At 49.0% G+C, this 22,705-nt stretch overlaps 1 protein-coding gene across 1 annotated transcript in view; it reads right to left on the bottom strand.

Moving 5' to 3' along the window:
- Nucleotides 1-22,705, bottom strand: part of LOC121563788 (ras-associated and pleckstrin homology domains-containing protein 1-like) — a 167,871-nt gene that overhangs the window by 23,075 nt on the left and 122,091 nt on the right. Inside the window, 3 exon segments of the mRNA XM_045215604.1 lie at nt 1,081-1,240; nt 6,683-6,760; nt 20,543-20,617. Of these exon segments, the coding sequence (XP_045071539.1) occupies nt 1,081-1,240; nt 6,683-6,760; nt 20,543-20,617 (313 nt within the window).

Raw genomic sequence — 22,705 nt, forward strand, 5'->3', positions numbered from 1 at the left:
AGAGGCTGCACAGCCAGAGGGAAAGAGAGAGAGGCTGCACAGCCAGAAAGGGAAAGAGAGAGAGGCTGCACAGCCAGAGAGGGAAAGAGAGAGAGGCTGCACAGCCAGAGAGGGAAAGAGAGAGAGGCTGCACAGCCAGAGGGAAAGAGAGAGAGGCTGCACAGCCAGAGAGGGAAAGAGAGAGAGGCTGCACAGCCAGAGAGGGAAAGAGAGAGAGGCTGCACAGCCAGAGAGGGAAAGAGAGAGAGGCTGCACAGCCAGAGAGGGAAAGAGAGAGAGGCTGCACAGCCAGAGAGGGAAAGAGAGAGAGGCTGCACAGCCAGAGAGGGGAAAGAGAGAGAGGCTGCACAGCCAGAGAGGGAAAGAGAGAGAGGCTGCACAGCCAGAGAGGGAAAGAGAGAGAGGCTGCACAGCCAGAGAGGGAAAGAGAGAGAGGCTGCACTGCCAGAGAGGGAAAGAGAGAGAGGCTGCACAGCCAGAGAGGGAAAGAGAGAGAGGCTGCACTGCCAGAGAGGGAAAGAGAGAGAGGCTCCCTAGAGATATAGGTTAGTACAGCACTCTGCTGTACCGTGATGACAGTAGCCCACATATAACTAACAGTCCCTCTCAACAGCCACCAACACTCTCTGCTGCAGAATGTCCATGGCTTTCAGTGACCTCCCTCTGGGGCGTTTTCATATTGTAAGCGATTGAGTTGAATCTTTTCATCCCCGTAGTTGTTGCCCATCCCCCTACTGCTTATAGCAGAGCCACATGCACACAGTACTGCAGTGGCTAGTCATCCATTTGGTATTTCAGAAAATGAACTCTTCTGATTCTGACGCTAACTATCAAGGAGGATACATCAAATAGAATCAAACACAGACAAACGTCAGAGAAGAAGCTGATGGGAAACTATCTAAAGAAATGTTGTGTGTGTGTGTGTGTGTGTGTGTGTGTGTGTGTGTGTATGTCTTTAATCTCTGTGTGTGTGTGTGTGTGTGTGTATGTCTTTAATCTCTGTGTGTGTGTGTGTGTGTGTGTGTGTGTGTGTGTATGTCTTTAATCTGTGTGTGTGAGTGAGCACCTTGCTCCACCTACCCATCTGCAGTTCGTTGATGGTCTCCACCAGGGACCAATCAGGGCTGTAGCCACAGTGGGACTTGTCCAACAAGCTGTCCAGAACCTGCCTGACAGTCTGTCTCTCGTCCACCATCATGGTCTTAGAGCTCTCATCTGACAGGTGCACTCTGATCACCAGCTAGACGGGAGGAGACACAGGAAGGGTTAGATTCATATTCTGGAATGAAGAATCTAGAATAATCCACACCAGCTGATCACCAGCTGGGCAAACACAGGACAAGCTGTCATTCCAGACACTTTTCACAGACGTGTTGGTCACATCTGACAAACAGATGGTTCAATAAAAGCTGGTCACCAGATAGAGGGCAATACACAGGGTGAGTAAAGCAGGAAACAGTTTATACTCCACTGGGTTAGATTGATTACTGACACAGGACCAATATACCATTATTGATCCTACTCACTGGGTTAGATTGATTACTGACACATGACCAATATACCATTATTGATCCTACTCACTGGGTTAGATTGATTACTGACACAGGACCAATATACCATTATTGATCCTACTCACTGGGTTAGATTGATTACTGACACAGGACCAATATACCATTATTGATCCTGCTCACTGGGTTAGATTGATTACTGACACAGGACCAATATACCATTATTGATCCTCCTCACTGGGTTAGATTGATTACTGACACAGGACCAATATACCATTATTGATCCTCCTCACTGGGTTAGATTGATTACTGACACAGGACCAATATACCATTATTGATCCTACTCACTGGGTTAGATTGATTACTGACACAGGACAAATATACCATTATTGATCCTACTCACTGGGTTAGATTGATTACTGACACAGGACCAATATACCATTATTGATCCTCCTCACTGGGTTAGATTGATTACTGACACAGGACCAATATACCATTATTGATCCTACTCACTGGGTTAGATTGATTACTGACACAGGACAAATATACCATTATTGATCCTACTCACTGGGTTAGATTGATTACTGACACAGGACCAATATACCATTATTGATCCTCCTCACTGGGTTAGATTGATTACTGACACAGGACAAATATACCATTATTGATCCTACTCACTGGGTTAGATTGATTACTGACACAGGACAAATATACCATTATTGATCCTCCTCACTGGGTTAGATTGATTACTGACACAGGACCAATATACCATTATTGATCCTCCTCACTGGGTTAGATTGATTACTGACACAGGACCAATATACCATTATTGATCATCCTCACTGGGTTAGATTGATTACTGACACAGGACCAATATACCATTATTGATCCTCCTCACTGGGTTAGATTGATTACTGACACAGGACCAATATACCATTATTGATCCTCCTCACTGGGTTAGATTGATTACTGACACAGGACCAATACACCATTATTGATCCTCCTCACTGGGTTAGATTGATTACTGACACAGGACCAATACACCATTATTGATCCTCCTCACTGGGTTAGATTGATTACTGACACAGGACCAATACACCATTATTGATCCTACTCACTGGGTTAGATTGATTACTGACACAGGACCAATACACCATTATTGATCCTACTCACTGGGTTAGATTGATTACTGACACAGGACCAATATACCATTATTGATCGTACTCACTGGGTTAGATTGATTACTGACACAGGACCAATATACCATTATTGATCCTACTCACTGGGTTAGAATGATTGACAGCATGATACAATTTCATACCTCACTGGTTGACTTTGATCTACGATTGATTATTATTGGTCACATTGGGTTAACAGACCACTTGGATATGATGATTATGGCCTTGCATAGAGTTGAACAGTTCTGACATCAGGTTAACAGACCACTTGGATATCGCTACTCCACACAGACTCAGAATCTCTGCTTTACACAGACTCAGAATGATATAAAATGCTAACCTCCCCTGTTATTGTAATGGTGAGAGGTTAGCATGTCTTGGGGGTATGATATAAAATGCTAACCTCCCCTGTTATTGTAATGGTGAGAGGTTAGCATGTCTTGTGGGTATGATATAAAATGCTAACCTCCCCTGTTATTGTAATGGTGAGAGGTTAGCATGTCTTTGGGGTATGGTATTTGTGCGTCTAACTTTCTCACTCATCATTATTCACAATTCATTCAGGACTATCCGTAATCATGTAGAAGTGTTTAGAAACATATTGTATTCTTATTTACAATACAAGTGACTCCAAAATGAGACGATACATTATTTACCATTCATTTCTATTGGCCACAAAATAATCTGAAACACAACCGAAACAAACAGCAAATGCATCCAACAAGTTTGTAGAGTCACAAGCTTGATGTAGTCTTTGCATGCTATGAATATGGGACCAAATACTAATGGGACCAAATACTTAACTTTTTACTACTTTAATACACAAAAGTTAATTTGTCCCAATACTTTTGGCGCCCTAAAAATGGGGGAACTATGTGGAAATAGTCCTGTCATTTCTAAACGGATATGAATGAAAATACCCTCAAATTAAAGCTGACAGTCTGCACTTTTACCTCGTAGTCATTGTTTGATTTCAAATCCAAACCTGTGGAGTATAAAGCCAAAAGAAGAACAAATGCTAAACTGTCTAAATAATTACAGAGTATAACTCAATCTCTACTACACACAGATTTATATAACAAAATCTCCAATCCACTTTCCACTTCACAGAAAGATCAGATCAGAGGAGAGGATATCAAATAACCTAGATAACTGATAGAAAATCCCTGACCTCCTCACCAAGTATTATAAAAACAACAACTCAGAGCAGTAAAAAAGCTCAGAACATCTAGCATTCAAGTGGGCGGCAGGTGGCTTAGTGGGTAAGAGCGATGTGCCAGTAACCGAAAGGTCGCTGGTTCTAATCCCCGAGCCGACTAGGTGAAAAATTTGTCGATGTGCTCTTGAGCAAGGCACTTAACCCTAATTGCTCATGTAAGTCGCTCTGGATAAGAGCGTCTGCTAAATTACTAAAATGTAAAATTGTAAGTAAAATAGCTCCACCTATAAGATACAGAGCAGCTGTAGGCTCCGCCCTAATTTATGTGCTCTCTGTCACCTGGAGACGCATGGAAAATGGTCCAGGAGCCAAGGACAACGCCCAAGGACAACGCCCAAGGACAACGCCCAAGGACCAGTCAGACCTTCCCCCTCTGAGGGGCCAACACGTACATCTCTCTGTTACAGTATCCAGAGCAATGAATATTGAATGTGGTAGAACAATACTATAGTCTCCATGTATGGTTTCTATCTGAAACTTGTTCACTGAGGATAACTTTCATACTATCTACAGTATATGTATGATCACTGTGGTTATTTGTATCTGTATAGGGTCAAATCACATTTATTTATAAAGCCCTTTTTACATCAGCAGATGTCACAAAGTGCTATACATTCTATACAGAACGCTCTTCTGTATAGAACGTGACAGAACCAAGGAAGAGGAGAGAGGGAGATAATATCTCTCTTCCTGCCCTCCTTCCTGCCCTCCTCCCTGCCCTCCTCCCTGCCCTCCTTCCTGCCCTCCTCCCTGCCCTCCTTCCTGCCCTCCTTCCTGCTCTCCTTCCTGCTCTCCTTCCTGCTCTCCTTCCTGCCCTCCTTCCTGCCCTCCTTCCTGCCCTCCTTCCTGCTCTCCTTCCTGCCCTCCTTCCTTCTCTTCCTGCCCTCCTTCCTGCCCTCCTTCCTGCCCTCCTTCCTGCTCTCCTTCCTGCTCTCCTTCCTGCCCTCCTTCCTGCTCTCCTTCCTGCCCTCCTTCCCTGCCTCCTGCCCTCCTTCCTGCTCTCCTTCCTGCCCTCCTTCCTGCCCTCCTTCCTGCTCTCCTTCCTGCTCTCCTTCCTGCCCTCCTTCCTGCTCTCCTTCCTGCTCTCCTTCCTGCCCTCCTTCCTGCTCTCCTTCCTGCTCTCCTTCCTGCCCTCCTTCCTGCTCTCCTTCCTGCTCTCCTTCCTGCTCTCCTTCCTGCCAGACCTGCGCGTGGAGCTACGGGGTTAGTGTGGCAATCAGACTTTATTCCTACTTTTTCTCTCAAGCGCGCACACACACTTCCCACTACACACACACTTCCCACTACACACACACTTCCCCCCTACACACACACTTCCCCCCTACACACACACACACACTCCCCCCTACACACACACACACACACACTCCCCCCTACACACACACACCCCCCTAACCCTAACCCACACACTTCCCCCTACACACACACACACTTCCCCCTACACACACACACACACACTTCCCCCTACAAACACACACACTTCCCCCTACACACACACATACTTCCCCCTACAAACACACACACTTCCCCCTACACACACACACATACTTCCCCCTACACACACACACACACACTTCCCCCACACACACACACACTTCCCCTACACACACACACTTCCCCCTACACACACACACTTCCCCCTACACACACACTTCAAGTAATTTGAAGGTCAGTCTGACACGTGGCGGTCACCTCTCTCCCGTCCCACCCCCTTCTCCTCCAGTCCCTTCCCACAGCTGGCAGGGCAGAGCAGGCCGTATTAAAGCCCAGCCGGCCGTATGCTAATCCACCAGCTCAGATTTGGGCTTAACTCTGGAGGGATATTACATCACATTACGCAGAGTGGCAGAGAGAGAGAGAGAGAGAGAGAGAGAGAGAGAGAGAGAGATACAGAGAGAGAGAGAGAGAGAGAGAGAGAGAGAGAGAGAGAGAGAGAGAGAGAGAGATACAGAGAGAGAGAGAGAGAGATAAAGAGAGAGAGAGAGATAAAGAGAGAGAGAGAGAGAGAGATAAAGAGAGAGAGAGAGAGATAAAGAGAGAGAGAGACAGAGAGAGAGAGAGATAAAGAGAGAGAGAGACAGAGAGAGAGAGAGAGAGAGAGAGAGAGAGATACAGGGGGAGAGAGAGAGAGAGAGATACAGGGGGAGAGAGAGAGAGAGAGATACAGGGGGAGAGAGAGACAGGGGGAGAGAGGGAGTGAGCCAGATGGAGCGCCTGGGTCCTGCCTGTCCACTATGACCTCAGCCGTGTAACACTGGCCTGACCCAGAAACAGAGAAGAACTGTGGAACACTGGCCTGACCCAGAAACAGAGAAGAACTGTGGAACACTGGCCTGACCCAGAAACAGAGAAGAACTGTGGAACACTGGCCTGACCCAGAAACAGAGAAGAACTGTGGAACACTGGCCTGACCCAGAAACAGAGAAGAACTGTGGAACACTGGCCTGACCCAGAAACAGAGTAGAACTGTAGAACACTGGCCTGACCCAGAAACAGAGAAGAACTGTGGAACACTGGCCTGACCCAGAAACAGAGAAGAACTGTGGAACACTGGCCTGACCCAGAAACAGAGAAGAACTGTAACACTGGCCTGACCCAGAAACAGAGAAGAACTGTGGAACACTGGCCTGACCCAGAAACAGAGAAGAACTGTGGAACACTGGCCTGACCCAGAAACAGAGTAGAACTGTGGAACACTGGCAAGTTATAGATAGTAAAAGGAGTCAGTCAGGAAGAGAACTCATCCTTTCAATCTGATTTAGAACAGGACAACTAACCTTTTTAACTTGGGCCTCCTTGATCTTCTCCAGAGCCACACGGATCTTCTCTGCCTTGGTCTTGGCAGCCTGTTCTTCCTACAGACAGACACACACACACACACACACACACACACACACACACATATATATTAATACACATAGACAAACAACAACACAGAACCACACACAGAACCGCACCACTACAGGAGAGCACAATCCCCCCATCCTCCTCCTCCTCCTGTCTCCTTGTCTAGGGAGGTGGGAACCTCCCCCCCCATCCTCCTCCTCCCCATCCTCCCCCTCCTCCTCCTCCCCCTCCTCCTGTCTCCTTGTCTAGGGAGGTGGGAACCTCCCCCCCCATCCTCCTCCTCCCCATCCTCCCCTCCTCCTCCTCCCCCCTCCTCCTGTCTCCTTGTCTAGGGGAGGTGGGAACCTCCCCCATCCTCCTCCTCCCCATCCTCCCCCTCCTCCTCCTCCCCCTCCTCCTGTCTCCTTGTCTAGGGAGGTGGGAACCTCCCCCCATCCTTCCTCCTCCCCATCCTCCCCTCCTCCTCCTCCCCCCTCCTCCTGTCTCCTTGTCTAGGGAGGTGGGAACCTCCCCCATCCTCCTCCTCCCCATCCTCCCCTCCTCCTCCTCCCCCTCCTCCTGTCTCCTTGTCTAGGGAGGTGGGAACCTCCCCCATCCTCTCTCCTCCCCATCCTCCCCTCCTCCTCCTCCCCTCCTCCTGTCTCCTTGTCTAGGGAGGTGGGAACCTCCTCCTCCTCCTCCTCCCCCTCCTCCATCTCCTCCTCCTGTCTCCTTGTCTAGGGAGGTGGGAACCTCCACCTCCATCCTCACTCCATCGCTGCTCTGTCACTTACCTGGCTTCTCCAACAAGACACCATTATCGCTCTAAAAACAGACCGTTATTCTGTGTTCCTTTATGGAAGAATAATACATATATTTCCCGTTACTAGAAGGTAGAGAATGGAAGTGAGTCTTCGGTAAAAAAATCAGTCTGATTGTTGTCAGAACAATGCGTTGTCTTTCAGGAGGTGGCTGCTGTTAGAATCCTCCCCGTTGTTTCATATTCTGCCAGATTAGCATTTGGATGAAAGCTACAATTGTCCACAGTAGATTACAGGATCTGTATTCTCCTTCAGAATAATATCACAGGAAGGGAAGTAGCAATAGAATTTGAAACAGTAGTCCTTTCAGTCCTCTCAGTTCCAAAGCAACCGAAGCAGCCAGAATATCTCACAGTAAAAAATAAGAACAATGTCCCGTAGTTTTTAAACCAATCCTGTTAGTCTATTCCTGTCCCGTAGTTAATAAACCAATCATGTTAGTCTATTCCTGTCCTTTTACTGCAAGGTGAGGAGCTTCAAATCACAAAAAAAGCGATTAGACTAGTATGAAGATGGATGATTTGAATCCATTCCAAGCCGGTTCAAAACAGGCAGCACAAATAAATGCCCCCCTCTTCTAGTGGCCCACTCAGACATGCACCTCGCCAGAAACTGAGAACAGGAGAGGAGAGGATCCTCTCACTGCATCCCTGACAGGGAAGGAGGGCCGGCTCTACCAACACACAAACACACAGAGACGGTGATTATCTTTCTCTCCCTCCCTCCCTCCCTCCTTCAGAACATGTCCAATCAGATTATAATCCCTGACACACAGTGTTGTCCTCCCTCCCTCCCTCCCTCCCTCCCTCAGAACATGTCCAATCAGATTATAATCCCTGACACACAGTGATTCTCTCTCCCTCCCTCTCTCCCTCCCTCTCTCCCTCAGAACTTGTCCAATCAGATTATAATCCCTGACACACAGTGTTGTCCTCCCTCTGGCTGAGTGGCTGCAGGGTACACTACTTAAACCAATCAGACTCCAGCCCTGGCATACAGCCCACCGCTCCACACTGTAGCCTCTCCAGTCCACATGCTATGGGGAGGGGAGTAGGGGAGGATGGGTGGAGAGTAGAGGGAGGATGGGTGGAGAGTAGGGGAAGGATGGGTGGAGAGTAGGGGAAGGATGGGTAGAGAGTAGGGGAAGGGAGGATGGGTGGAGAGTAGGGGAAGGATGGGTAGAGAGTAGGGGAAGGGAGGATGGGTAGAGAGTAGGGGAAGGATGGGTAGAGAGTAGGGGAAGGATGGGTAGAGAGTAGGGGAAGGATGGGTGGAGAGTAGGGGAAGGATGGGTGGAGAGTAGGGGAAGGATGGGTAGAGAGTAGGGGAAGGATGGGTAGAGAGTAGGGGAAGGATGGGTGGAGAGTAGGGGAAGGATGGGTGGAGAGTAGGGGAAGGATGGGTAGAGAGTAGGGGAAGGATGGGTAGAGAGTACGGGAAGGGAGGATGGGTGGAGAGTAGGGGAAGGATGGGTGGAGAGTAGGGGAAGGATGGGTGGAGAGTAGGGGAAGGATGGGTGGAGAGTAGGGGAAGGATGGGTAGAGAGTAGGGGAAGGATGGGTGGAGAGTAGGGGAAGGATGGGTGGAGAGTAGGGGAAGGATGGGTGGAGAGTAGGGGAAGGATGGGTGGAGAGTAGGGGAAGGATGGGTGGAGAGTAGGGGAAGGATGGGTGGAGAGTAGGGGAAGGGAGGATGGGTAGACAGTAGGGAAAGGATGGGTAGAGAGTAGGGGAAGGATGGGTAGAGAGTAGGGGAAGGATGGGTGGAGAGTAGGGGAAGGATGGGTGGAGAGTAGGGGAAGGGAGGATGGGTGGAGAGTAGGGGAAGGATGGGTGGAGAGTAGGGGAAGGATGGGTAGAGAGTAGGGGAAGGATGGGTGGAGAGTAAGGGAAGGATGGGTGGAGAGTAGGGGAAGGATGGGTGGAGAGTAGGGGAAGGATGGGTGGAGAGTAGGGGAAGGGAGGATGGGTGGAGAGTAGGGGAAGGATGGTGGAGAGTAGGGGAAGGATGGGTAGAGAGTAGGGGAAGAATGGGTGGAGAGTAGGGGAAGGATGGGTAGAGAGTAAGGGAAGGGAGGATGGGTGGAGAGTAAGGGAAGGATGGGTGGAGAGTAGGGGAAGGATGGGTGGAGAGTAGGGGAAGGATGGGTAGAGAGTAGGGGAAAGATGGGTAGAGAGTAGGGGAGGGGAGGATGGGTGGAGAGTAGGGGAAGGATGGGTAGAGAGTAGGGGAAGATGGGTGGAGAGTAGGGGAAGGATGGGGAGGATGGGTGGAGAGTAGGGGAAGGATGGGTAGAGAGTAGGGGAAGATGGGTGGAGAGTAGGGGAAGGATGGGTAGATAGTAGGGGAGGGGAGGATGGGTGGAGAGTAGGGGAGGGGAGGATGGGTGGAGAGTAGGGGAAGGATGGGTAGAGAGTAGGGGAAGGATGGGTGGAGAGTAGGGGAAGGATGGGTAGAGAGTAGGGGAAGGATGGGTAGAGAGTAGGGGAGGGGAAGATGGGTGGAGAGTAGGGGAAGGGAGGATGGGTGGAGAGTAGGGGAAGGATGGGTAGAGAGTAGGGGAAGGATGGGTGGAGAGTAGGGGAAGGATGGGTAGAGTAGGGGAAGGATGGGTAGAGTAGGGGAAGGATGGGTAGAGAGTAGGGGAAGGATGGGTAGAGAGTAGGGGAAGGGAGGATGGGTGGAGAGTAGGGGAAGGATGGGTAGAGAGTAGGGGAAGGATGGGTAGAGAGTAGGGGAAGGATGGGTGGAGAGTAAGGGAAGGATGGGTGGAGAGTAGGGGAAGGATGGGTGGAGAGTAGGGGAAGGATGGGTGGAGAGTAGGGGAAGGGAGGATGGGTGGAGAGTAGGGGAAGGATGGGTGGAGAGTAGGGGAAGAATGGGTGGAGAGTAGGGGAAGGATGGGTAGAGAGTAAGGGAAGGGAGGATGGGTGGAGAGTAGGAGAAGGATGGGTAGAGAGTAGGGGAAGAATGGGTGGAGAGTAGGGGAAGAATGGGTGGAGAGTAAGGGAAGGATGGGTGGAGAGTAAGGGAAGGATGGGTGGAGAGTAGGGGAAGGATGGGTGGAGAGTAGGGGAAGGATGGGTGGAGAGTAGGGGAAGGATGGGTAGAGAGTAGGGGAGGGGAGGATGGGTGGAGAGTAGGGGAAGGATGAGTAGAGAGTAGGGGAAGATGGGTGGAGAGTAGGGGAAGGATGGGTAGATAGTAGGGGAGGGGAGGATGGGTAGATAGTAGGGGAGGGGAGGATGGGTGGAGAGTAGGGGAGGGGAGGATGGGTGGAGAGTAGGGGAAGGATGGGTAGAGAGTAGGGGAAGGATGGGTAGAGAGTAGGGGAGGGGAGGATGGGTAGATAGTAGGGGAGGGGAGGATGGGTGGAGAGTAGGGCAAGGGAGGATGGGTGGAGAGTAGGGGAAGGATGGGTAGAGAGTAGGGGAAGGATGGGTGGAGAGTAGGGGAAGGATGGGTAGAGAGTAGGGGAGGATGGGTAGAGAGTAGGGGAAGGATGGGTAGAGAGTAGGGGAAGGATGGGTAGAGAGTAGGGGAAGGATGGGTGGAGAGTAGGGGAAGGATGGGTGGAGAGTAGGGGAAGGATGGGTGGAGAGTAGGGGTAGGGAGGATGGGTAGAGAGTAGGGGAAGGATGGGTAGAGAGTAGGGGAAGGATGGGTAGAGAGTAGGGGAGGGATGGGTGGAGAGTAGGGGAAGGATGAGTAGAGAGTAGGGGAAGGATGGGTAGAGAGTAGGGGAAGGATGGGTAGAGAGTAGGAGAAGAATGGGTAGAGAGTAGCGGAAGGATGGGTAGAGAGTAGGGGAAGGATGGGTAGAGAGTAGGGGAAGGATGGGTAGAGAGTAGGGGAAGGATGGGTAGAGAGTAGGGGAAGGGAGGATGGGTGGAGAGTAGGGGAAGGATGGGTGGAGAGTAGGGGAAGGGAGGATGGGTAGAGAGTAGGGGAAGGATGGGTAGAGAGTAGGGGAAGGATGGGTGGAGAGTAGGGGAAGGATGGGTGGAGAGTAGGGGAAGGATGGGTGGAGAGTAGGGGAAGGATGGGTGGAGAGTAGGGGAAGGATGGGTGGAGAGTAGGGGAAGGATGGGTAGAGAGTAGGGGAGGGGAGGATGGGTGGAGAGTAGGGGAAGGATGAGTAGAGAGTAGGGGAAGATGGGTGGAGAGTAGGGGAAGGATGGGTAGATAGTAGGGGAGGGGAGGATGGGTGGAGAGTAGGGGAAGGGAGGATGGGTGGAGAGTAGGGGAAGGATGGGTAGAGAGTAGGGGAAGGATGGGTGGAGAGTAGGGGAAGGATGGGTAGAGAGTAGGGGAGGGGAAAATGGGTGGAGAGTAGGGCAAGGGAGGATGGGTGGAGAGTAGGGGAAGGATGGGTAGAGAGTAGGGGAAGGATGGGTGGAGAGTAGGGGAAGGATGGGTAGAGAGTAGGGGAAGGATGGGTAGAGAGTAGGGGAAGGATGGGTAGAGTAGGGGAAGGATGGGTAGAGAGTAGGGGAAGGATGGGTAGAGAGTAGGGGAAGGATGGGTGGAGAGTAGGGGAAGGATGGGTGGAGAGTAGGGGTAGGGAGGATGGGTAGAGAGTAGGGGTAGGGAGGATGGGTAGAGAGTAGGGGAAGGATGGGTAGAGAGTAGGGGAAGGATGGGTAGAGAGTAGGGGAGGGATGGGTGGAGAGTAGGGAAGGATGAGTAGAGAGTAGGGGAAGGATGGGTAGAGAGTAGGGGAAGGATGGGTAGAGAGTAGGAGAAGAATGGGTAGAGAGTAGGGGAAGGATGGGTAGAGAGTAGGAGAAGAATGGGTAGAGAGTAGCGGAAGGATGGCTAGAGAGTAGGGGAAGGATGGGTAGAGAGTAGGGGAAGGATGGGTAGAGAGTAGGGGAAGGATGGGTAGAGAGTAGGGGAAGGGAGGATGGGTGGAGAGTAGGGGAAGGATGGGTGGAGAGTAGGGGAAGGATGGGTGGAGAGTAGGGGAAGGGAGGATGGGTAGAGAGTAGGGGAAGGATGGGTAGAGAGTAGGGGAAGGATGGGTGGAGAGTAGGGGAAGGATGGGTGGAGAGTAGGGGAAGGATGGGTGGAGAGTAGGGGAAGGATGGGTGGAGAGTAGGGGAAGGATGGGTAGAGAGTAGGGGAAGGATGGGTAGAGAGTAGGGGAAGGATGGGTAGAGAGTACGGGAAGGGAGGATGGGTGGAGAGTAGGGGAATGATGGGTAGAGAGTAGGGGAAGGATGGGTAGAGAGTACGGGAAGGAAGGATGGGTGGAGAGTAGGGGAAGGATGGGTAGAGAGTAGGGGAAGGGAGGATGGGTGGAGAGTAGGGGAAGGATGAGTGGAGAGTAGGGGAAGGATGAGTGGAGAGTAGGGGAAGGATGGGTAGAGAGTAGGGGAAGGATGGGTGGAGAGTAGGGGAAGGATGGGTGGAGAGTAGGGGAAGTATGGGTGGAGAGTAGGGGAAGGATGGGTGGAGAGTAGGGGAAGGATGGGTAGAGAGTAGGGGAAGGGAGGATGGGTGGAGAGTAGGGGAAGGATGGGTGGAGAGTAGGGGAAGTATGGGTGGAGAGTAGGGGAAGGATGGGTGGAGAGTAGGGAAGGGGAAGGATGGGTGGAGAGTAGGGGAAGGATGGGTAGAGAGTAGGGGAAGGATGGGTGGAGAGTAGGGGAAGGATGGGTGGAGAGTAGGGGAAGGATGGGTAGAGAGTAGGGGGGGAAGAGCTTTATATGAGAGGAGATTCCATGTGATTTATTACCATTTATTCACATCAGACCCACTGACGTGACGAGGGACCGTCACAACATTAAATGGTGTCAGCCTGTCAGACGACTGCGCCTCATGATTTCATGATACCGTAGACGATTCTCCAACCTATTTACTGTATAATCATATTTGACCTACATTGTGTTGATTCTACAGAGACCAAACCCTTATTTTTGCTATTCTGGCTGAATAAAAATGACCTCCTTTTGAAGTTGTCCTTTTCCCCCCACTCCTGGGTTGCTGTAGCGTGTTTAATGTGTTGTACTGATACAGCGGAGAAGTGGAACACAGCATATTAATATGGCTGAACTGAGTCTGCAGGCTACTGTTGGTCAGCGACGCATCACTGACATGGTTGAGCTCACAACAACAGCATCAAGGTGGGGCGGCAGGTGGCTCAGTGGGTAAGAGCGCTGTGCCAGTAACCGAAAGGTCGCTGGTTCTAACCCCCGAGCCGACTAGGTGAAAAATCTGTCGATGTGCCCTTGAGCAAGGCACTTAACCCTAATTGCTCCTGTAAGTCGCTCTGGATAAGAGCGTCTGCTAAATGACTAAAATGTAAATGAATGTCTGGTCATGTGCTGTATCCTTCTCCCGATCCATGAACTGCCAATCATAAACCCTGGGCTTCTCAGAGATGTGAATTATTAATATAAAAATAAAACAAATCAATAGAAAGAACAAAACAACAACAACCTTGGAGCGAGACAGTTCTGTTAGCGGGGCAGGGAAGAGTATTTTACGGTTTTAATAGTTGATTAATATTGTGGGGTTAGTGATAGCTGATTTCCAGCTCGCCAGCCAGTTGGTTTGAAAACCTTTTGTTGTTCGTCGCCTGGTAAATGTTACTCTTTGTAAACATGTAGGTAATGATCAACAGTTAATACTTATATATATATTATTTTCTTCATGTTTGACTATTAAAAGGTGAAGGTTAATTAGAGGAAATCTATTCGTTTACCTTGCTAATTAAAGAGGGGTATCAGTTCATTTCCTGGTTGGAGTTTGCACTGTCAAACAGTGGGTGCGTTTTGTGATTGATGGTGAAATAGCATGTCCCTGGTAAGGGCCAATGTATATTCCCAAGTGTATTTACAGTGCATTCAGAAAGTATTCAGACCCCTTGACCTTTTCCACATTTTGTTACGTTACAGCCTTATTCTAAAATTGATTAAATTGTTTTTTTCCCCTCTCATCAATCTACACACAATACCCCATAATGACAAAGCAAAAACAGGTGTAGACATTTTTGCAAATCTATAAAAAATGAAATATTACACATTTACATAAGTATTCAAACCCTTTACTCAGTACTTTGTTGAAGCACCTTTGGCAGTGATTACAGCCTCGAGTCTTCTTGGGTATGACGCTACAAGCTTGGCACACCTGTATTTGGGGAGTTTCTCCCATTCTTCTCTGCAGATCCTCTCAAGCTCTGTCAGGTTAGATGGGGAGCATCGCTGCACAGCTATGTTCAGGTCACTCCAGAGATGTTCGATTGGGGTCAAGTCAGGGCTCTGGCTGGGCCACTCAAGGACATTCATAGACTTGTCCCGAAGCCACTCCTGCGTTGTCTTGGCTGTGTGCTTAGGGTCGTTGTCCTGTTGGAAGGTGAACCTTCGCCCCAGTCTGAGGTCCTGAGCGCTCTGGAGCAGGTTTTCATCAAGGATCTCTCTGTACTTTGCTCCGTTCATCTTTCCCTCGATCCTACTGGTTAGTCCCTGCCGCTGAAAAACATCCCCATAGCATGATACTCCACCACCATGCTTACCGTAGGATGGGCAGGTTTCCTCAGACGTGACGCGACAGCCAAAGAGTCAATCTTGGTTTCATCAGACCAAAGAATCTTGTTTCTCATGGTCTGAGAGTCCTTTAGGAGCCTTTTGCCAAACTCCAAGCAGGCTGTCATGTGCTTTTTACTGAGGAGTGGCTTCCGTCTGGCCATTCTACCATAAAGGCCTGATTGGTGGAGTGCTGTAGGGATGGTTTTGGGCAGCTCCATGGTAAGAAATGTGACTGTTCCTGATGCAAAAACAATGACAGCTCCATGGTAATATCCTGGAGCTCGAGTTGACTCTCTGCTCTCCCGAGTGGCGCAGTGGTCTAAGGCACTGCATCGCAGTGCTAGCTGTGCCACTAGAGATCCTGGTTTGAATCCAGGCTCTGTCGTAGCCGGCTGCGACCGGGAGACCCCATGGGGCGGCGCACAATTGGCCCAGCGTCGTCCAGGGTAGGGGAGGGAATGGCCGGCAGGGATGTAGCTCAGTTGGTAGAGCATGGCGTTTGCAACGCCAGGGTTGTGGGTTTGATTCCCACAGGGGGCCAGTATGATTATTATTTTATTTTTTAAATAATGTATGCACTCACTAACTGTAAGTCGCTCTGGATAAGAGTGTCTGCTAAATGACTAAAATGTAAATGTAATGGAATCATGTATTAACCAAAAAAAGTGTTAAACAAATCAAAATATATTTTATATTCGAGATTCTTCAAATAGCCACCCTTTGCCTTGATGACAGCTGGTTGAGAGAATGCCAAGAGTGTGCAATGCTGTCATCAAGGCAAAGAGTGGCTATTTGAAGAATCTCAAATATAAAATATATTTTGATTTGTTTAACACTTTTTTGGTTACTACATGATTCCATATGTGTTATTTCATAGTTTTGATGTCTTCACTATTATTCCACAATGTAGAAAATAGTAAAAAATAAAGAAAAACCCTTGAATGAGGAGGTGTGTCCAAACTTTTGACTGATACTGTTTCTCATGAAGATAGTGTTATATCTTTCATAATTCTATTTAAAAATGTTACAATGTTTCTTCCACTTTGACATCAGAGTATTTTGTGTAGACCGTTGACAGAAAACCCATTTTAATCCCAGTTTTTAACGCAACAAAATGCTGAAAAAGTCAAGGATGTGTGAATACTTTCTGATGGCACTGTATATGTTGAACTAAGTTTGTTATATCAGTAAAAATATTGCAATATTATATTTTGTCCATATCAGACAGGCTTACTTCTCTTCGCCTGAGGCCTTCTGACCCTTGACCACGTACACGTTAACTTCGACAATAGTCTACTATAATAATAATAATAATACAGAAATATAATAGAATGATCCCATTGGATATAGCGGTGGGGCCAGACTGTTTGGCATGACAACGACCATACGGCAGGAGACCGATCTGGCGCCAGGCTAGGCTTCTGTTCTGACACCTTGCCTGTAACACGTTCCCTGTGACCCTACATTTACGTTTTACATTTAAGTCATTTAGCAGACGCTCTTATCCAGAGCCACATACAAATTGGTGCATTCAACTTAGGATAGCCGGTGGGACAACCACCCTTTTTTAAAATGTATTTTTTAGTGGGGGGGTAGAAGGATTACTGTTATAACACTATAGTCCTATTGGTTTAACTCTCAGAGGGATAGTGTGTTGTTGTTGTTGTTGGTGAATTTCCATGTGTTGACGACCACAGACACACTGTCTGCATTACCACCTGCTGAACCACTACTGTTGACGACCACAGACACACTGTCTGCATTACCACCTGCTGAATTACTACTGTTGACGACCACATACACACTGTCTGCATTACCACCTGCTGAATTACTACTGTTGACGACCACAGACACACTGTCTGCATTACCACCTGCTGAACCACTACTGTTGACGACCACAGACACACTGTCTGCATTACCACCTGCTGAACCACTACTGTTGACGACCACAGACACACTGTCTGCATTACCACCTGCTGAACCACTACTGTTGACGACCACAGACACACTGTCTGCATTACCACCTGCTGAACCACTACTGTTGACGACCACAGACACACTGTCTGCATTACCACCTGCTGAATTACTACTGTTGATGACCACAGACACACTGTCTGCATTACCACCTGCTGAACCACTACTGTTGACGACCACAGACACACTGTCTGCATTACCACCTGCTGAACCACTACTGTTGACGACCACAGACACACTGTCTGCATTACCACCTGCTGAACCACTACTGTTGACGACCACAGACACACTGTCTGCATTACCACCTGCTGAACCACTACTGTTGACGACCACAGACACACTGTCTGCATTACCACCTGCTGAATTACTACTGTTGACGACCACATACACACTGTCTGCATTACCACCTGCTGAATTACTACTGTTGACGACCACAGACACACTGTCTGCATTACCACCTGCTGAACCACTACTGTTGACGACCACAGACACACTGTCTGCATTACCACCTGCTGAACCACTACTGTTGACGACCACAGACACACTGTCTGCATTACCACCTGCTGAACCACTACTGTTGACGACCACAGACACACTGTCTGCATTACCACCTGCTGAATTACTACTGTTGACGACCACATACACACTGTCTGCATTACCACCTGCTGAATTACTACTGTTGACGACCACAGACACACTGTCTGCATTACCACCTGCTGAACCACTACTGTTGACGACCACAGACACACTGTCTGCATTACCACCTGCTGAACCACTACTGTTGACGACCACAGACACACTGTCTGCATTACCACCTGCTGAATTACTACTGTTGACGACCACATACACACTGTCTGCATTACCACCTGCTGAATTACTACTGTTGACGACCACAGACACACTGTCTGCATTACCACCTGCTGAACCACTACTGTTGACGACCACAGACACACTGTCTGCATTACCACCTGCTGAACTACTACTAGAGCTGGATGACATTAAATCAACCCACAACACCCACTTTATTGCCTTCATCGGTCCAGTTGAAACAAGCTCCGTGTAAATCAACAGGTTGGAGTTCAGGTTAAGTCCAGACAGGCACATGTTGACTTGGTTTGGGTGGCTGGATCAGTCCAGTTCAGACACATGGTGTGCATTTCCATGCCTTTAGCGAAATACTTTCCATTCAGTGCATGGAACTGCAGTTGACCTTAGTCTCATCCCTGTGGAATGTGAGAAAGGTACATAGACTGCAGGGGTAGCCATCAGGAGGTGGAGGGGTAGCCATCAGGAGGTGGAGGGGTAGCCATCAGGAGGTGGAGGGGTAGCCATCAGGAGGTGGAGGGGTAGCCATCAGGAGGTGGAGGGGTAGCCATCAGGAGATGGAGGAGTAGCCATCAGGAGATGGAGGGGTAGCCATCAGGAGGTGGAGGGGTAGCCATCAGGAGGTGGAGGGGTAGCCATCAGGAGATGGAGGGGTAGCCATCAGGAGATGGAGGGGTAGCCATCAGGAGGTGGAGGGGTAGCCATCAGGAGGTGGAGGGGTAGCCATCAGGAGGTGGAGGGGTAGCCATCAGGAGGTGGAGGGGTAGCCATCAGGAGGTGGAGGGGTAGCCATCAGGAGGTGGGCGGCAGGGGGATGGAAGGAGGGAGGGGGAGTTTGAGGATACAGGGAAGGGGGAGGGAAGGAGGGAGGGGAGTTTGAGGATACAGGAAAGGGGGAGGGAAGGAGGGAGGGGAGTTTGAGGATACAGGGAAGGGGGAGGGGAGTTTGAGGATACAGGGAAGGGGGAGGGAAGGAGGGAGGGATTTGAGGATACAGGGAAGGGGGAGGGAAGGGGGAGGGAGTTTGAGGATACAGGGAAGGGGGAGGGAAGGAGGGAGGGGAGTTTGAGGGGAGGGAAGGGGGAGGGAAGGAGGGAGGGGAGTTTGAGGATACAGGGAAGGGGGAGGGGAGTTTGAGAATACAGGGCAAGGGGAGGGAAGGAGGGAGGGGAGTTTGAGGACACAGGGTAGGGGGAGGGAAGGGGGGAGGGAGTTTGAGGACACAGGGAAGGGGGAGGGAAGAAGGGAGGGGAGTTTGAGGACACAGGGAAGGGGGGAGGGAAGGAGGGAGGGAGTTTGAGGACACAGGGAAGGGGGAGGGAAGGAGGGAGGGGAGTTTGAGGACACAGGGAAGGGGGAGGGAAGGAGGGAGGGGAGTTTGAGGACACAGGGAAGGGGGAGGGAAGGAGGGAGGGGAGTTTGAGGACACAGGGTAGGGGGAGGGAAGAAGGGAGGGGAGTTTGAGGACACAGGGAAGGGGGAGGGAGGGGAGTTTGAGGACACAGGGAAGGGGGAGGGAAGGAGGGAGGGGAGTTTGAGGATACAGGGCAGGGGGAGGGAAGGAGGGAGGGGAGTTTGAGGATACAGGGAAGGGGGAGGGAAGGAGGGAGGGGAGTTTGAGGGATGACAACTTGCAGGAGGATGCCTGGGGGAAAACGACTGACATGCCTCCCTCTCATGGTCTGTGGAGGATGCCTGGGGGAAAACGACTGACATGCCTCCCTCTCATGGTCTGTGGAGGATGCCTGGGGGAAAACGACTGACATGCCTCCCTCTCATGGTCTGTGGAGGATGCCTGGGGGAAAACGACTGACATGCCTCCCTCTCATGGTCTGTGGAGGATGCCTGGGAAAAAACGACTGACATGCCTCCCTCTCATGGTCTGTGGAGGATGCCTGGGGGAAAACGACTGACATGCCTCCCTCTCATGGTCTGTGGAGGATGCCTGGGAAAAACGACTGACATGCCTCCCTCTCATGGTCTGTGTAAGTCATCATTACAGTATCACATTATGATAATTAGTCTAGATATACCGTATAATACTACTCTGGTCTAGATATACCGTATAATACTACTCTGGTCTAGATATACCGTATAATACTACTCTGGTCTAGATATACCGTATAATACTACTCTGGTCTAGATATACCGTATAATACTACTCTGGTCTAGATATACCGTATAATACTACTCTGGTCTAGATATACCGTATAATACTACTCTGGTCTAGATATACCGTATAATACTACTCTGGTCTAGATATACTGTATAATACTACTCTGGTCTAGATATACCGTATAATACTACTCTGGTCTAGATATACCGTATAATACTACTCTGTTGCGGGATGTTCCCCAATGCTGGAAGGGGGCCCCGGAGGAAAACGTTTGGGAACTTATAGGACATACTACCGTATAGAACTTTCTTAACCTATAGGAAATACTACCGTATAGAACTATCTTAACCTATAGGAAATACTACCGTATAGAACTATCTTAACCTATAGGAAATAAAAACCATCTAATAACAACCAGAGGGTATGACATCATGAGAGGGAGGGGTTCATTGTTGCATGGAGGGTGTGGTTAAAAAGCCATCCAATGAGAGAAGAGCTTGATTGCATGCAGGACGAAGAGACAAGCAAAGGAGGAGGAATCACCTTGGTCAGCAAGTGAGAGGGTTTTCCGGCTATATTTTTCAGAATCATGGAGGTTTCCCTGTCCAGATAGGAGTGCTTGGTGCAGAACAGAGAGAGAAGAGAGAAGAGAGAAGAGGCAAGGAGCATTAGTGAAATCAGTGATTAGCAATGAATAAATTGTGCATTTGATATCAGTTGTGGAAGCTTAGAAAAATCAGGTGTGATCAAGAAGCAAAATGAGAAGTAGATCAGAATCATTTAATTTTAACACGGTAGTGGAATAAAACAACAGTCTGCAATTGTTAACCTAACTCAATATTTTGTCATACAGCAAGAGACCTAGGGCTCTATTTGAACAAACCTAACTAAAAATGGTAATCCGGGGATGTGTCAAATATTTTTGCTATTTTCAACGCGTGAATTATGAGCGCAGTAGCTGGCGGTGGCGCCAAAGGGCTGAGTTTTGATGAATAAAATACATTGTAAGTGTGACGAAGGCTTGGCCATTCACTGGCCAATCAGGGCGTTCCAGGGCTTTAGTACTGCAGGCGTTTGTCTCTGGAGGTTATCGACGGTCTTTGCGTTGTCATCAACTCCAATTCGGCTGGGGGCACAAAATATAATCTTCCTAGTACACTTTGGACTGATAGTTTATTAAATAGCTATTATTAAAAGGCTACAGTAACGAGTGATCGCAAAAAGAACAGTCCTTTAGCATAGGCTGAGTATCAAGACCCTGGTGAAGAAGGAGATGAGTTCCTGAGACGGTTTCGACAGTTGAGAATCTTGGTTGTGCAAAGCCAACCGTCGGGTGGCTGGTTGACGGCCGGATGTCCTGGGTTGGCATGGTTACACGTGGTCTGCGGTTGTGAGGCCGGTTGGACGTACTGCCAAATTCTCTAAAACAACATTTGAGGCGGCTTATGGTAGAGAGATTAACATTAAATTCTCTGGCAACAGCTCTGGTTGAAATTCCTGCAGTCAGCATGCCATATTGCACGCTCCCTAAAACCTTGAGACACCTGTGACATTGTGTTGTGTGACAAAACTGCACATTTTAGAGTTGTCTTTTATTGTCCCTAGCACAAGGTGCACCTGTGTAATGATCATGCTGTTTAATCATCTTCGGAATGTCGGTGGATGGATTATCTTGGTAAAGGAGAAATGCTCACTAACAGGGATGTAAACAAATCTGTGCAGACATTTTGAGAGAAATAAACTTTTTGTCCGTATGGAAAATTTCTGGGATCTTTTATTTCAGCTCATGAAACATGGGACCAACACTTTACATGTTGCGTTTATATTTTTGTTCAGTGTATTAGATTTTGTACGCAATAAAGAAAATCAATTATGGGTCAACATCTAAATATTGCACCCATCACTGATCAAAGCTCAGAAAGCGTATATTCTTGATCTGACATTTCTAAAAGCGCCTGCCTCTTTGCGAATGAGTGGAATCCTGACCAGTGGTTTGTTGTTATGTTCTCCAGCGTCCTGATTGGCCTTTTTAGCAGCATATTCACCACTCTCTCAAACGGCTAACTCCGCCCTCTCTCGGCTCAGGCCGAAAGGCCTGAGATGTGAAACAAACTACTCCAGCTCAGAGACGGCTCAAGTAGGCAACTAGAGACGCCGCTGACAGTGTGTTTGCGAGATGCCGGAAAAAAGAAAACAAAAAAAAGTCCTGCGACTCCTACCGTGTCTACAGACATCTCCCAAATAAACAAAAATTATCTCAGAAAATGAGTGCACAACTGGTAAATAGTTGCTTATAGATATGTCAGTCAGTCAGATAGCTAGCTGCCGACAGAGACTTCTATTGCAGAAACATTGAAGGGCTCTGGCTTAGTATTACTTATCCAGCTAGAAGGATATGAAGTATGAAGCTAACGTTAAACGGAGCCTAACTCAGCAGGAGCAGAAGGTAGGCTAGTAAGTTCTCTTAATAACGTGTCTTTACAGAGAGTAGGCTACCGAGACCGTGATGAGGCTTGAGGCAGGCTACAATTTCCGTTTCCATCGGTGGCTGTTCGTCTTGATAGGCAGGCCTCTTGCTAGCGATCGCTCAAAAGTGAGGGGCTGAAGCTCATTGGGTAGAACTTGAATTGCTAGGGGGTTGGAGAAACGGTGTGGCACAGCTTCCAGAAAACAGTCCCATTCTAACTAGGGATTTAGTGTCTAATT

Source organism: Coregonus clupeaformis, unplaced genomic scaffold (assembly GCF_020615455.1).
Source record: "Coregonus clupeaformis isolate EN_2021a unplaced genomic scaffold, ASM2061545v1 scaf0479, whole genome shotgun sequence".
NCBI classification, from domain to species: Eukaryota; Metazoa; Chordata; class Actinopteri; order Salmoniformes; family Salmonidae; genus Coregonus; species Coregonus clupeaformis.